Raw genomic sequence first — 17,105 nt, 5'->3', positions numbered from 1 at the left:
GGTGGTGAAGGAAATGAGTTTTTATGAAGTTTCAGCTCTTACCATCTTTACATTTATTTGCCTGAGAAATCTGTCTTAGACTGGAAAATAAACATAATTGATTAATGACAAAGAAGCACATAATGTTTGGTGTCAGCCAAGAACAGTGTGTTCTTTCTGGGCGTGTCTCTATCACTAACAGATTATCAATAACAGACGCCAGGACTCTGTCGGGTGGAACGGTCAGCCACTGACGGAGACCAAACAAACGATAAAGAGAAGATCCGAGGTCATGTGAAGACGCCGCTGCTGGAATCCTTTGTCTTGTTTCATATATGATGTAACCAAGATTGATAAGCTTTGATTATATGAAACCCTGAGCTGAAGAAGAGAGTGTCAGTACTTCATTTTATGTCCAGTACCACACTGGGCATGGTAACGAACACGCCCAAACCTGGGAGAAATAAGCTGCTAGTAGGTTTCTTCGGTGGACTAATTTGATTTTGGAGGTTAAAGGTAACTGTGACTTGTTTTTTTTCCCATAACTTGATCATTCATAATCTAAGTACAATATAATTTCACACAAGTGTCTTACAACCCACCTGGTTGGCTGTGGCAGACAATCGTGTGGTTGTAATTATTTTTGACATTTTTGTGTTATTTCCGCTCTCCAGCCTTTCAGATTATAACAAAATGAAAGTAACTATGTGCTGACCATTTGTTCTAATTTGATGTAATTTATGTTCCGGTCAGATGTACCCATGTAAATCTGACCTGAGCAGAAATGAAGTAAACAACCACAGCGGATCAACACACACGAGATAAAGCTTTAAAAAAACAACAACAACAGTAACTGATGAAGTTTAAACCTTCAGTGTGGGATCTTTTGTAGTCAACATGTGAATTCAGTGACACGCAGATATCAGCAGACACAGAATATCTTCCCTGCTGTTGCGCCATCAGGCTTGTATAACAGCCATATTCATGTGTTGTGTTTGTTTTGGGGGCTCCGCCTTCACTTTGGTCTGTTGCCATGAAACATGGGATCTGATTATGGTCATGTGACTCATCTGGCCATGAAAAGCTCGTCCCACTATTTGCCTTGTCTGTATGTTTAGGTTATTTTGCTTGTCTTTTTTTTTTTGTTTGTTTGTTTGTTTTGCTCCCCTCACTACACTGTGTGTAAGACTGTAAGCTCAACACAAATTGTTTACTTTTAATTGTAATGTGCTGCAGTACTGTGGAGCACTGAAATGGCAATAAGAAAATAAAATTAATTAGATGATTACATGGAAAATAATAATATTCAAAATGAAGGTAGGCGTTAATAGATTCTTTTCTTTTTTTTTTTGCTTTGTTATCGCTCTTTTATACTTTTTTTTAACTTTCTCATTGAATTTGAACCATGACACACTTGCAGATCCTCCTGCCCCACCCTCTCCTGCCTTTCCCTCTTGTTTGCATAATGAAGCAGAAATACATTTTAAAAAACGTAAAAAGAGCGTTTTGTGTAACCAAATAGGTGATAAATGTGACGGGAAAAGTACAACATGACTGTTAATTTTTTCATTGTGTTCATTTTTTAATTTAGAGGAACTAAAGTATACAGAGGAATTCATGTATTTTTACATTATTTTGGGGGTTTTAATGCTGTACTAATGTGTAATAGACTTGTTTATTTATTCAGGCACATCAGATTTGGCAGCCTCAGTCTTCCATAGACTACAGAAATGAAACAACACATATTACACTTCTAAAACTTTAGTGGCTTCACTTCTCCATCACTTCCTTAAAGCCTGCTTAAATTGTGAAACATCACAGCATAAATCCAAACAACAATTTATATATTTCTGCGATAGTAATGTGTCATATCTTTGAAGACTAAGCACAGACTGTATAATTGACTTGCCATTTATTATGACCTAAATATGACAGAATGGTATTGCCATGCAGCTTATGTGGAGCCCATGTTGGCAAGCCCTGAATGAACACTCTGCAGCCAGAGACTGCCTCTGAAGGCTTGGTTTAGGCTGATTTATGCTAATATAACCTGAGCTAAAACCCTCAATTTGAACAGTGGCTTGAATAGTAACTCGCAGTCATTACAGTAATGTCATCCAGTAGATTCTAGAGTCTTATTTCACAGAGGAGCATATCCCACCTGTCTGAGAAAAAAGATTGTCAATAAATATTTCATAAGTTTCATTACTGCATATTTATAGTGTGTCTTCCACTCAGTAAATCTGCCCGAGTCTGTGCCGAGGAACAATCTTTAGCCCAACAGCCACATAGTCTAGATGTAGTGAGCAAGGGAGGCCGAGTCATCTAATTTACCTGCCCTGCCAAGTGAAGCCCAGAGAGTCGTTACTGCAGGCCTAAAAACTACAAGGGTAGAATGTTGTTAGCTGGGCGAGTGTAGTGTGAACTCTGTCTGTGAGAGCATCAGGACACAATATGTACAACAACAACAAAAAGCTGCAACACATAAACGACTGCCTAAATTGCAATTGGTTGTTATGTTCATGGGGTGAGTCGAGCCAAATGAATGATCCTAAATGAAATTAGCAAGCAATTAAGAAAAAGCTTGTTTTCCTACAGGCATGTTATCTGTGTATCAAAGTCAAAAAGTCAAAATTATTCATATTTCAATTCTACTGCACAGAACTCAGTTTTACTTTGATTCAGAAAACCCTGAAAACAACATAGAGCCCACCTCAGTGGGTGACTTCAAAAAACACAGTGGGTTTCCAGGAAATTCAGGACTGGTCCATGACAGGCTGAAGTTAGATCAACTGTTTGCAATCCGCCTCCAAACAAGTGTCAATGTCAGGCTCTTTAAGCAAGACCACAATCATTTCTAAACCTGTCCCAGGTCATTGTTGCTGCCATGTTTTGGATGCCAGTGGCTGACTTTCTATTTTATCAAAAAATAGACAGACAAAAAGATGAAAGCAGAAATAAATGTATATTCGCCGATAGCGACGCCTCACCTCTACAGCCACTCCATGACAACAAAGTTTATTTATGCTGAAATAATGTCTTTGTGCCTCGAAACAATCTGCAAACCTCATTTGTGGAATTTATATATTTGAATAAGAAAAATTAAGGAGACGTGGATGGAAACAAAGGTCAGATAATGATGAAATTTTCAATACATTTAAAATTGAAACTCTGAGGATGTGAAACCTGTTAATTTTGCCTGTTGGGTGAATGCAAAAGTCACCTGACTTTTGCATTCACCCAAAGCTGTTGGCTACTCTTAAATTGAAAGCTAGAACAGGCGTCACAAAAATTATTACCTTTGCCGATTTGAAGAATGATAATGGAAAGGAACAGACCTCTATGGTGATTTCTACACCACACAGAGCCATAATTTAATGCACTTAAGTACTGACTTGGTAAGACTCACATAATGCAAGAAATTATAGGCTGCAAGCAGCTATATTTGCTACTTTTGGAAATTGCATTTGCAAATTGCACCCAGTGTAAAGAAAAATGCTGAAAGGTCCCTGCTTTTATTTTTATTTTTAATGGCATTTTTTCAACTTACAGGATGTGTGATCAATAATACCTAAAATCCTTTTTTTGTTGTTATTTTTGTCTTAATTACAACATCAAACACTCCCGCCTGTGGCAGAAGTCAGAATGCACAGTTTTAATCTTTTTTTTTCTTTTTTGTTCATTATTTTATTTCCCTGTACACCAAATGGGTAATAGACTACCAATGAAGAATGCATGACAAAGCTGGGTGACTGTATTTCTTTCTTTAACTTTCTTTAACTTTCTAGGAAATACTTCAGAAATTATAGAACAAATAAAGTTATTCTCATTTACATCGATCCCTGAGTACATTAAGTTCTGTATCAAGGAAGGAAAACTGGCAGAGAAATGATCTCTCAGATGAACCCAGAAGTTTGTACTGTGACAGTCTTATGGCGCAGTGGTGCATAGCCCTACAGGAGACTGACCTACAACTCCCTGAAAGTTTCATGGGCACACAATCAGTCCAGCTGACTTCTCTCAGCACGACCTTCATTCGGCCAACGTCATCACTCGGCACTTTCATACGTTCCCTCGAGATGTTTTCTCTCTGTGCAGATTGTATCTGTCAAAGAATACAAGGAGACATTGGAAGACGTGACCCCAATACCTTCACCTCAGTCTCCAATGAGCTGCCATGATGTTGCTTCAGCCATTATTTCCCATTAGTCTTTGACAGCTGTGTGGTTTGTAGCAGCGAGACCCTGCAGAGAATCGGGTCAGATACCAGTTCCCCCTTCCCTTTGTTACCACATTTGCTGGGCTCCATCACCAGGCTTTGACACTCCAGACTTTTTTTCTTTTTTTTTGGGAGTTTATCTGAAATTATGGACATTTGACCTGCATTCAGGGTGCTCTGTGTAAATGTGAAATCTAGAAAACACTATAAAACTAACCTAAGTATAAAAGCTTTATTCATGCAGCCTTTGTTTAAACAGTGGTTATAAAGCACTTCATTACAGGAAAAATGACAGAAAATACTATTTCCTATTGTCTTATTTACACTTTGAGCGATGAAGTGCATTCACACTGAGAACAGGAAACTGAAGCTACAGTTCACACAGGCCCATCAAAACTGGACAATAAAAGATTGGAAAAAACGTTTCCTGGTCTGAAGAGTCTCAATTTCAGCTGTGACATTCAGGTGGTAGTGTCAGGATTTGGTATAAACAACATGAAAGCGTGGCTCCATCCTGCCTTGTATCAACAGTTCCAGATGATGGTGGTGATGTAATGGAGTGGGGGACATTTTGGACTCCTGAGTACCAACAACAGCAATACAGGTTATCTGAGTATCATTGCAGACCATGTCCATCCCTTTATGGACACAGTGTACCCATCTTCTGATGGCTGCTTCCAGCAAGATAACTTTCATAACAATCATTCTTTATTCACAATATGTTCAAACTCAAAACGGACTCCAACACTTCCCGGCAGCAACCCATCACTCCACTACTATAAGGTAGAGAGCATAATTAGTCTCTGCACACCAGGTGTGCTGCTGTCCCCGCTGGTACTACGCCCTCCTCTCCTTCCTACAGCCCACAGGATCTTAGCTCTGTAATTCTCAACCACCCGTGCGGGCGTATCCCATTTTGACCTTGGGACTTCCATGTCATTACTAGGCACAAATATTCCTGTATACAGCCACTTGGTTATGGTGTTCCATGTATGCCTGCTAGCATCTTGCACCCTGCTGTTATGCGCTGGATTGTCTCAGGGTCTTGCCTTGTGTGGTAGACCCCAGCTTCAATCAATTTTGTGCTCAGAGCTTGTTCCTGTGCTGTCATTATATATATATATATATATATATATAGATATATATATAGATATATAGATATATATATATATATAGATATATATATAGATATATATATATATATATAGATATATATAGATATATATATAGATATATATAGATATATATATAGATATATATATATATATATATATATATATAGATATAGATATATATATATATATATATAGATATATATATATATATATATATATATATATATATATATATATATATATATATATAGATATATAAGCAGATTCAGAATGGTAAACTTTCTTAACCTGCTTTTATAAAAGTACAGCAGAGGAAACTAAAGTTTTGAGTATCCTTTGTCCTTCAGTGTACAAGTAGCTCAAATCTGATGCAAGATGGAAGGTAAACACACACAGAGCAAATAGTAGAGCTAATCCTGTCTGCTGCATCTAATGAACAGATATAACAAGCACTTCTCTCATTGTGTCATCTAATTTATCAGCTATTGTCCTGCACTCTTTTTTCTGTGTAGCTCCTTCAGACTGATTGCAAATAAAATAGAATTTGCAACAATTTTCTTCTAACCCAATTTAATGAGCAATTTCATTTCAAGAGGCCCAAATTTACTGCATGCACCAGCTTCATTCATTTAAGTATGTATACATAATCAGACACACATGTTCAAGTATGTGGAGGAATCTTTGTTTCTTTTGTATTTCTTTCACACACACACACACACACACACACACACACACACACACACACACACACACACACACACACACACACACACATGCAGAGTGTGCCATCCTTTTTGGTCCAATCGATTCATTTAGTTTACCTCAATGACACCGGAGCCTGCTGGAAATATCCAATCCTCAAAATCTTCCTTCCCCCCCTCCTTAAACGCTTTGGCTCGACATGATGAATGATCACTCAGGCCAATCAATTCTATTTAGATAAGCTTGCCTCCAGAGAGGACAGGAAAAGGAAGAAGGATGGATTTTTTTTTTTAGTTATTCAACATGGAGGCCCAAGGTTATTGTTATTCGGGATGTCTGCCAAACTGATATTTCACAGGTAGGGCAAACATGGTGACTTGTATAAACTGGAAGAGTCTCACAGAGAAGATCAAGGTACAGAAAAATAGTTTTCAGTGATAATTATACTGCTTGCCTAATAGTATAGATTCTGTACACCCTTGACCTTAGAAACTAGAATTTGCCTTCTTTGTATTAATAATCTGTATTTTTCTGATGTCGACTTTCCAAAACCATTAATCGCGTCTCCAAAAAAAAAAAATGTTATCAGATTTTCTTACAAATAATCTTTCTGGACCATTCATTGGTGGATTTGCTTCATCATTATATTTCTAGTCAAAAGACAAACCTCTGGTTCAAATACAATTCTTGGACTGATGGCCTCACATTTCCATCACTTTTAGAAATTTTAGTTAATTCAATGACCGCAAGCTGCCCGATCCCTGAGGCAAGCATTTCCCTTGTCATGCTTCACAGTTTGTATGAGGTTCATTTCCTGAAAACCTGTCTTTGGCAGGTGCCAAATACACTGGCTGGCCCAAAAAAAAAGTCGCCACCAAAAAAAAGGTCACACACACTAAAATTTCGTTGGGCCGCCTTTAGCTTTGATTACAGCATGCATTTGCTGTGTCATTGTTTCGATAAGCTTCTGCAATGTCACAAGATTTATTTCCATCCAGTGTTGCATTCATTTTTCACCAAGATCTTGCAGTGATGATGGTGGATTCTGACCACTGTGCAAAGCCTTCTCCAACACATCCCAAAGATTCTCAGTGGGGTTGAGGTCTGGACTCTGTGGAGGCCAATCCATGTGTGAAAATGATGTCTCATGCTTCCAGAACCACTCTTTCACAATTTGAGCCTGATGAATCCTGGCATTGTCATCTTGGGATTTGCCCGTGCCATCAGGGAAGAAAAAATCCATTGCTGGAATAACCTGGTCATTCAGTATATTCAGGTACTCAGCTGACCTCATTCTTTGAGCACATAATGTTGCTGAACCTAGACCTGACCAACTGCAGCAACCCCAGATCATAGCACTGCCCCACAGGCTTGTACAGTAGGCACTAGGCATGATGGGTGCATCACTTCATCTGCCTCTCTTCTTACCCTGATGTGCCCATCACTCTGGAACAGGGTAAATCTGGACTCATCAGACCACATGACCTTCTTCTATTGCTCCAGAGTCCAATCTTTACGCTCCCTCGCAAATTGAAGCCTTTTTTTCCGGTTAGCCTCACTGATTAGTGGTTTTCCTAAGGCTACACAGCTGTTCAGTCCAGATCCCTTGAGTTCCCTTCGCATTGTATGTATGGAAATGCTCTTTCACTATTAACCATAGCCCTGAGGGCTACTGTTGTTTGTCTTCAATTTGATTTCACCAAACGTTTAAGTGGTCGCAGATCACGATCATTCAGGATTTTTTTCCGGCCACATTTCTTCCTCGAAGACAATGGGTCCCCACTATCCTTCCAGTTTTTAATAATGCGTTGGACAGTTCTTAACCCAATTTTAGTACTTTATGAAATCTCCTTAGATGTTTTCTCTGCTTGATGCATGCCAATGATTTGACCCTCCTCAAACAGACTGACATCTTTTCCATGAACAAGCGATGTGTCTTTCAAAATGGTTGTTTAAGAAATGAGAAGCAACTCATTGCACCTGTTGGGGTTAAATAACTTGTTGCCAGCTGGAATGCAGTAATTATCCAATAGGAGACTCGTACCTACTTGCTTAGTTAAATCCATGTGGTGACTTTTTTTTGGCCAGGCAGTGTATATCCACTGTTATTGTAGCTAAACAACTCTGTCATAAAACTGGCAATCTGTAGGCAAATGTTCTTTCTGAACTGCAAAAGCTTTTTCCTGGCATGTATCCCATGTATGTCAAATGCATGTGAAATATCTTTATACCTGCAGATCCTGGAATGAAATGTTGGGCTTTTTTAATTTTGCAGACCATTCTCTGGATGATGAATTTTTGTGGCAAGTCTGTCCTGGAAAATTTGGCATGTGTTTAAAATCCACACATCATTGATGATTTTTCCTTATAGTGGGATAACATGGGTTCAAATAATTTCAAATTTTTTATTTTGATAACCAGGCCTACAGGTGACCACCTTTGCAATCACTTTATATGGGGAAGAATGTATTTCTTCACATTTGTATGCACATAAATATATTCATGTTTTGTATCTGCTGTGATAACTGTGCAAAAATGGCTTTAGAACTGTACTCCACAACATATATAGTACTGTGCAAAAATCTTGTGCCACTATTTTTTTTTTTTTTTGCCAGGAAAATGGGAAATATGGTGGAGCAATTTATTGAAACATGTTCGAACCTACATCAAAATAGCGTGTACAATTCTAGCAAGACTGAAAGTCAAATATTTGCTATGACCACCTTTATTCTTAAACACAGCATGAACTCTCTTTTAATTGTTTTAAGCAGTCTTCAGGAATAGTTCTCCAAGCTTCTTGAAGGACATTCTTTGGATGTTGGCTGCCTTATGTTCTGTTCTGTGTCAAAAAGATCCCACACTGCTTCAATAATGTGGAGCTCCAGACTCTGGGGAGGCCAATCCATGACTGATAATGTTCCATTGTAGGTTGTTCTATCCAGTTATGCTTTTACTGCATTGGCAATGTGTTTGGGATCATTGTCAGGCTGAAAAATAAAGCTGTTGCCTTCCAGATGGTGCATCAAAATCTGACAATACTTCTTTCAATTTCAACAAGATCCCAAACACCACCGGTTAATTGTTTTTGGCTTTCAGTACGGGTAATGGATTTGGTTCCTTAAAAATGGTAATGTCACAGAAGCATGCAAAAATGTTCACACACCTTCCTTTGTCAACATGCACACCCCTGACGGCTCTTATTTATTTTAGATTCTGAGGATATCCTAGTTATAAATATGTTACAATGGTCAGATTACAGTAAGTAACACACCAGATCAACTGGATTTAAATGACAATGGATGACAATCCAGTCTTACCAGTTTAAACATGATTCCACTGGATTTTCCAGATTCACCCAGATAGAAAGACTTTCATATAAAATTACTGCAAAATGTCAGCATCTGCAACAAGAACAACAGCTTTCCAAACCGCATACAGTGTTTAATTCAAGCAAGACGCTGACATATGGGAGTCAAATCAACACTTTGGCCCTGAGATGTGACAGTTCAGCTATCAGCAGTAAATCTCTGCCTGCTTCTTCACTGACATCGGTTAGCGTGCTCAACCTCCCCTCAGGAGTGTTACAGGTAGTGAAAGCAGTAGGGTAAATGATACTTAACCCAACAGCTCCACTGTGTGGCTCATTGCCTGTATGGACACAAATAACCAACAGATGAATGTTTGCATATTTTTTATGTTTTTAATTGTGAATGACGGGCTTTGCTTGCCCTTCATGAACAGCAGAAATATGTGCAAAATAGTTGAAGTTCCACAACTGACACTATTGATTCATATTATATAAATTAATAGTGAGTCAACACTGTATCAACACCCTTCTGAAACACAGCTTGTAAAACTATATAAAATTTTTTTGATTCTTTGGAAATGACCAAATATTCATATTTAGCTCTATTTTTATAAATATAAAACATTAATTTTTTAGCAGCTCTGGTGTTGTGCATTAAAGCTTTAATGAAAACAATAAATTGTGCCAGATGAGTCGCTATTTACCTTCCTTACTTGATTAATCTGACAGTCTCACAGTGTCATGCTCTTTAAATGACTTTGGGATTTAAACCTTCCACTTCCTGCTCCTGATGAGCTCCTTTGTAGTTTTGGCAGTGTGCTTTGAGTCATTATCTTGGTGCATCTTCTTATTATATATATACACTTGTTTTATTTTGTACAACGTATATATTTTTTATACATTCTCTTGTTTTCTGTATTTTTTATACATTTTATTTTCTGTATATATTTTTATACATTCCTTTATTTTCTGTATATTTCATACATACTGTTTTATTTTCTGTATATTTTTATACATTATTGTATTTTCTGTATATTTTTAGAAGTTCTAATTTATATTTTAGAAAGACTGACTTTCTACTACATGGCATTGAACAGGAGTTGCCCTCCAATCTCATTGTACATCCTGTATAATGACAATAAAGGCATAAAGGCATAGTTTATTCTATTCTATTCTATTCTAAGGATCTCCCAATCAGTTTAGTTGGATCTTTCTTTAAATTCTGTAGACTTCTGTAGAGTTCATTGTACTGCTGCCATCATGTGTGATATCATCAATGAAGATTAATGAAGCCATCCCAGAAGAAGCCATGCAAGCCCGTCATGACATTATTTCCACTGTGTTTCACAGATGTTAGGATCTGCTTATGATCCCTTTTTTTCTCCAAACTTTAGCCCGTCCATCACATTGGTCAAGGTTAATCTTTGTCTCATCAGTCCATAAAACTTTGTCCCAGAATTTCTGAGGCTTATGTCTGTACTGTTCCTGTTCTTCTTGCTAACCAGTGGTTTGCATCTTCTGGTGAAGCCTCTGTCCTTTTGTTCATGCAGATTGTGATCCCTTCACTCCTGCCCTCTGGAGGTTGTTGTTGATGTCACTAACAGTCATTTTAGGGTCTTTCTTTACAGCACTTACACTTACTCACTTACTCACCTGCTGTTGTTTTCCTACCTGTTTAACATCTGTTACTTAGTACACCAGTGACGACTTTCTTCTTCAGGACATTCCAAAACGGTTGTACTCACTATGGCCAATGTTTGTGCCATGGCTCTGATTGACTTTCCATCTTCTCTCAGCTTCACAATTGCTTGTTTTTCACCCATAAACAGCTCTCTGTTTTCATGTTGGTTCCTCTTCTAACCATAAATGCACAGTCTGCACAGGCAACACCCAAATATAGAACTGAGTGCAGATATTCAGTGATATTTATTGTTGAATAATCAGTGTAACAGGACACACCTGAGCAAAAAAAAAACACACCTGTCAGACACATGTTCCAATATTTTTGCTCAAAAATGGGTGGCTTCAGATAAAGGTGCTATCTCCTGAACTGTTTATCAGATCCAGATGTAAATACCTGGAAAGAAAAGCTGAGCTCTTTTAATGTCAAACCCAAATGTTTTCAGTCTACAGCAAAAATAAAGGGACTGGCCTCACTGTTCCAGTACATTTGCAGGGGAGCATGCATACTTATAGCTACATGTGTGATGTGTTAAACTCTGATAAATGTCTTGTACCAAATGTCTACCTTTCACACATCATCGATCTGAAAGTTTTGCAATGAAATAAATGACTCCATAGATGCTAAATGTCACTATGTCACAGAAAGACATTATCAATATAGACCCACTTCATAATAAAAAAAAATGAAACTGATATATGCATATTTATTAGCATTAAATGTAATCAGACATTTTTCATCTTTGATGATTCGCATCTTATTGTAAAATGTAAGAAATAATTTATGCCACTTTCCCTTTAATGTTTTATATTACTTATTCAATTTACATTATTTTGCTGAAATAGTAGCTTAAAAAGCAAAACTCAACCTGTAATTAACTGCTATCCTGACTCCCAAATAGCTGTCTGTGTGAGACAGGAATCAAGTCTCAGGATGATTATTTCCACAGCTTTCACGTTTGCCTTTGAGTTTCAAGTGATTGACAGGAAGCACAGACATGAAAACAATTGACATGATGATATAAGAACATTTCATTGCAGAATTTTGCTCTGCGGAAGCTGACTGGCTGTCAAAGTGAACAAAGTGAAGAGCAGCAAATGACATCTTAAAGAGGATAATGAGCACTTGCTGCTACATCAGCTGTGTGCAGAAAAACTCAAAGTAGGCAAAGTTAAAGGTGAGCCCAACGCCCAAGGTTGAAAAAAAAACAAGAATGCAATATATTCAGGAAGGAAAAGGAGATAAAAATTATCTTTGCTGTATCACACAGAGGCAAAACGGGATTTTGAGGAATTCTGATTCTTGAAAACAAAGTGTGACCTTTTGCGCTTGCTTCAACATCACTAATTAAGCAAATATCCATGTATGTGTGTGGCGTTATGTGCAAAAAGCGAGACTGCTGTAAGCTTGACGAAGGAATGGATATGCAAATAAAATGTTTTTACTGAAGGAAAACACATCTTAATCAGGAAGGATGAATACAAGAAAAACAGTATTTTAATGCAGATGAACTCATAATTTATCATGAAAAAAGTGTTTCAATACACAATTTGGTGAGGATACAATAAGACATAAATAAGTTGAATTTTATCTAATAACAAACCTCACAACCTTTTAGTAATTTCCCTGATTAAATGCCTTTCACATTAGAAATGTGTTTCTGATGGGATTCACATTGAGACAGGTTTTATGTTATATGCTGCTCTCATAACCCACAAGTGTTCGTGTGCCTGGTGTGAGCACATCGGTGCACATTTCAGCTTCCTTATCCTCACTGACGGCCTTCTCAGAAGCTGTATGTACAGACACTTTGACATTGTCACCTCCTCCATCATTCCTTTGTCTTTCTCTTGAAAACAGTGCCAGCTGCTCTCCTTTCCTGTCAGGGCTGGGTGGGCCTATGGCCTGCCTGTTCCCAGATGCCACAATCCCGACCAGCTCTCCAGGGTCGGACGCAGGTCCCCCAGTCTCCCCCATCTCATCTACAAGTGCCCGGCAGTTTAGAATGAGTGGTGGCAGAGGGATACTGCGGGCCAGCTCCTCAATGTGACGGGCAAACTCCATAGTTTTAAACTGCGTGACTTTGGCGAGCTCCAGCGTCTTGGCCGAAGTGACAATGGGGATGCTCTTGGCAACCTCAAATGCCGTCTGCAGTTTCTCTGCACCCTCTGTGTGGAAGAAATCGTTGATGACCCTCTCCATCTTCTTGAGGTGGCTGCTGACCATGCACAGTCGTGCCACGTTAAGGATCATGGTGATGGTGAAGGACACCAGGCACACAACAACAAAATGCAGCCCCAGGCCGCTGTCAGTGTAGGCAACTCGAAGAGTGACAGTGTAGTTCTTGGTGCCACCGGTGGCGCTCGAGGCAACACAGGTGTAACTGCCGCGGTCCTCAAACAACACCTCGGTGATGTTCAGAACACCTTTCTCTTGAATATGCCATCTCCCACCTGCAGCAAAAATAAAAACCACACCATACAGTTTTACTTTTACCAGAAATTTTCTCATTAAAACTTTAAAAATGTAGAAAATCTGCATCACCCTTGACAATAGCTGTTATTAAAATTGTGAGCTGATCTCACTTACATGAAAGCCGCTTTATACAGAAGATCAGATTAAACTAGCAACTCAGTTGTATGTTATTATTGTGTTGACTCCCAAAACACACCTGGTTGCATTGTCAAAGTTTACTGATTCACACACAGAAATAATTTTGCACACAGTGAAGCCCTGAAATTTTGTAGACATTACCCGAATGACCTGAATGTGAGAAGGTAAATGTCTCGTGCAGTCAGACTTCTGCACACCGGTACCACTCGTGGCCAAACCTAACAGAGTATTTTCAGGAGTGAAAATGAGGCTGAAGCAGACTTTCTGCTGCCGTGTGCAACACAGGCCGCTTAAAATGCAGGGATAAAGTCAAGTATGAATGAACTGGTCAGCTGGGAGTAAATAAGTGAAACTCAGCAGCTTCTGATGCTTGTAGTCTGAAAAGAATGTCAAGTTTTGATTACAATTATGATTTCATATCAAAATGTTAAAAGAAAAGAAAAGAAAAAAGGACAACCTGCCCACTATTTAGCTACAGGTAATGATTTAATCCTGGAAAATGAGCATTTACATTTTCCTAAGAAAGACCAGGTGATTGAGAAACTGAACAAATCCTTACTGCTTCCACAGGAATCAAGAGAATAAGTAAGTAGCAGCCAAGTGCTGCTAATCAAATGCAGTTGATTAATTGATCGTCAGGAAGTGTGAGCACCTCTGTAAAAGTAGAGGTTGCTGCTGTGGAGCAGGTGTGTGTTAACACAACACCAAAGAGGAAAGACACCAGCAATCATCTTAGAAAAGCAATTGTTGTTGCTCATAAATCTGGGCAGGGTTATAAGGCCATTTCCAAGCAATCTGAAGTCCAACATTCTACAGTGAGAAAAATTATTCACAAGTGGAAAACATTCAAGATAGCTGCCAATAATCTCAAGAGTCGAATCCCAAGAGCTCCATGTCAGACTCTACAGGTCTGAGTTAGCATGCTAAATGTTAAAGTTCACGACAGCACAATTAGAAAAAGATTGAACAAGTATGGCTTGCTTGGAAGGCTTCCCAGGGAAAACCTCTTCTCTCAAAAAAAAAAAAAAAAAAAAAAAAGATCACGGCAGCACAGCTTAGGTTTGCAAAGCTGTGTATGAACAAATCATAAGACTTCTGGAACAACGTCCTTTGGCCATATGTGACCAAAGTGGAGATGTCTGGCCATAACGCACAGCGCCATGTTTGGCAAAAATCAAACAGAGCATATCGGCACAAACACCTCATACTGACTGTCAAGCAACTGGAGGGGTGACAATTTGGGCAGCCACAGGACCTGATCACCTTGCAGTCACCGAGTCAACCATGAACTCCTCTGTATATAAAAATATTCTAGAGTCAAACGTGAGGCCATCTGGCTGACAGTTAAAGCTTGGCAAAAGTAGCAGAGAATGGCTGAAAAAGAAAAGAATCAAGGTGCTGAACAGTCATAGTCAGACCTCAACCAGACTGAAATGCTGTGGCGGAACCTTAAGAGAGTCATGCATAAAGAAATGCCGACAAACCAAAACGAACTGAAACAAGGTGGATGAAGGTTGATGAATACGCCAAAACTCCTCCACAATGATGTGAAACGCTGATAAAGTTATACAGGAAATAGCCACATCATGTTACTACTGAATTGTGAGATGTAGTTAGTTTTTCACACACTGCTTCTGCATCTTGGCTTAGTTTGTGATAAATAAATGGTCGGCAACAGTATGTCACGTGTTGTTTATTTGAGGTTGTATTTAAATAATTTTAGAACCTGTAAGGCCCGGATGTTTTTGTTTATGAAGTCCCAACACATAAAATTTTACAATTGAAATGAGGTGTACTTCCTTTTTCATATGACAGTGTGCAAAGGTTGACTAAATAAAAATCAAAGATGTATTTTGCAGTGTAAAATAAGTAAAGATGGATGACTAAGTGATAGATATGCAGGTCAAAAGGCACTGCTTATGTGTGTGAATAAAAGGGCTTGGTTACATAAAATCTACAAGCATCTTACTTGGTATTTAAAAGTATGTTCTTCAGTTAGAGTCCATTCTTGTCATTGTTTTCAGATAAAACATCTCTGTAGAATGAAAAGAACTCAAAGCTGATCTGATCTCAGTGCTTAAGTTCCTCATCTTACCCGTGCTGTTCCCCTGCAGGGGTCCTTTAGAGTTGTACCACTTAATGTTATCATGGGCCCCTGTCACATTACACTCAATCAATGCGCTCAACCCCTCCTTCACCACAATGGAGGGGACACTGGTCAGCTGCACAGAGGACACCACTTCTGACCCGTTGTGCGTTCCATCAGCTTTCCAGCAACTGAGCAGTAAGAATGTGGCAAGCAAGCAAGACAGCTGGAGATTCTGAGGCGATAACATGTTGAAAAGAATTACAGCTTCGGCTCACATTGAGATGAGACAAACCTGCAAAACAGGAAAAGTCAACGGTCAAATCTCCTGTAGTGACACAGGACTCTAGGGACTTTGCTTTTTATTGTCTTCATAATCCGCACTATTTCATAAATCTGCATTTTTCAGTATTTTATACAGAAATCATCAGGACATGCTCTATCTGACTTCACTAATATTTATCTGATTTTTTGACTACTAAAACCACTGCTAAGTGTACTGGGGGAAAAGGGTTATTACAGTAAACCTGCCAGGCACATTTACAGTGATGGTAGATGAGTGCACAAAACTGATCCTATAGAAGAAATAGCCAGAAAGTTTCTGTGCTAATACCAGGCTCTATGGTGATATAATCCACTGAATTTAAACAGCTATATTAAGTCATTACTGTAGGTCAGACACAGCCGCCCAGTCCTTATGAACTGTGTCTTTAAAAAATTACCGAACTAGCGTCTTTGGCACGATAAAGGTTTTTCAAATGATCTACATTACTATAAATTACTATAAATTCCCACCTGTTGCCCACAGTAACCTAAACGACAAAACTCCAAGTGACAATAACATGAAAAACATTTCTGAATGTAAAATGTTGATAATTTACCTAAAACCGAGTCAGCCAAAAATACATAATCCATTCGATCCATTCACTTCCTTGTTCAGGTATGAGTGAATGGGCGTGGCTTGCTGTCAACTCGCATTGAGGTAGGTGACTTCATTAAATCATTTGACAAGTTTCTTAAAAACTTGATTTAATATGATTTATTTTTTTTTAAAAAAACAATCAAACATTGGATGTTTGTTGCAAGATGTTATAATACTGAAATAGCAAAGAAAATGTACTGAACTTTTTGTTATATATTTTGGGATTCATTAACAGTTTAGCTTTAATTGTTTTTCAGTACTTAATTAATGTAGTAGTCATCTATATTTGTATATTGTTGTAATAACTAAAAATAAATCGTTAAAGCATTTATTTTTATTATTTTAGTTGTAGTGTTAGTAGTATTTAATAATAATAAAAATTCTACTACTAATACTACTACTATTACTACTAATAATAATAATCACAATCATAATAATAATACATACATACATACACACAACTTAGTTTATTAACTAAGCA

General features: G+C 38.2%; 1 protein-coding gene across 1 annotated transcript; it reads right to left on the bottom strand.

The window, feature by feature from the left end:
• Positions 1-12,520: 12,520 nt before the first annotated feature.
• Positions 12,521-16,650, bottom strand: LOC115792524 (microfibrillar-associated protein 3-like). Its single transcript, XM_030747089.1, has 3 exons — positions 16,584-16,650; positions 15,712-15,997; positions 12,521-13,456 (listed from the first exon to the last, which is right to left on the bottom strand). The coding sequence occupies exons 2-3, from the start codon at positions 15,950-15,952 to the stop codon at positions 12,696-12,698; spliced, it is 1,002 nt and encodes a 333-aa protein (XP_030602949.1). The 5' UTR covers positions 15,953-15,997; positions 16,584-16,650; the 3' UTR covers positions 12,521-12,695.
• Between the last annotated feature and the right edge of the window lie 455 nt (positions 16,651-17,105).

Source organism: Archocentrus centrarchus, chromosome 14 (genome assembly GCF_007364275.1).
Source record: "Archocentrus centrarchus isolate MPI-CPG fArcCen1 chromosome 14, fArcCen1, whole genome shotgun sequence".
In the NCBI taxonomy this organism is placed as follows: Eukaryota; Metazoa; Chordata; class Actinopteri; order Cichliformes; family Cichlidae; genus Archocentrus; species Archocentrus centrarchus.
This window is presented reverse-complemented; position numbering and strand designations above follow the sequence as displayed.

Excerpts from the sequence above, each read along its gene's own strand:
- LOC115792524 (XM_030747089.1), bottom strand. The coding sequence starts at position 15,952 with ATGTTATCGCCTCAGAATCTCCAGCTGTCTTGCTTGCTTGCCACATTC. Across the intron at positions 13,457-15,711 it reads CCTGCAGGGGAACAGCACGG|GTGGGAGATGGCATATTCAA; the intron begins GTAAGATGAGGA and ends TTTTTGCTGCAG.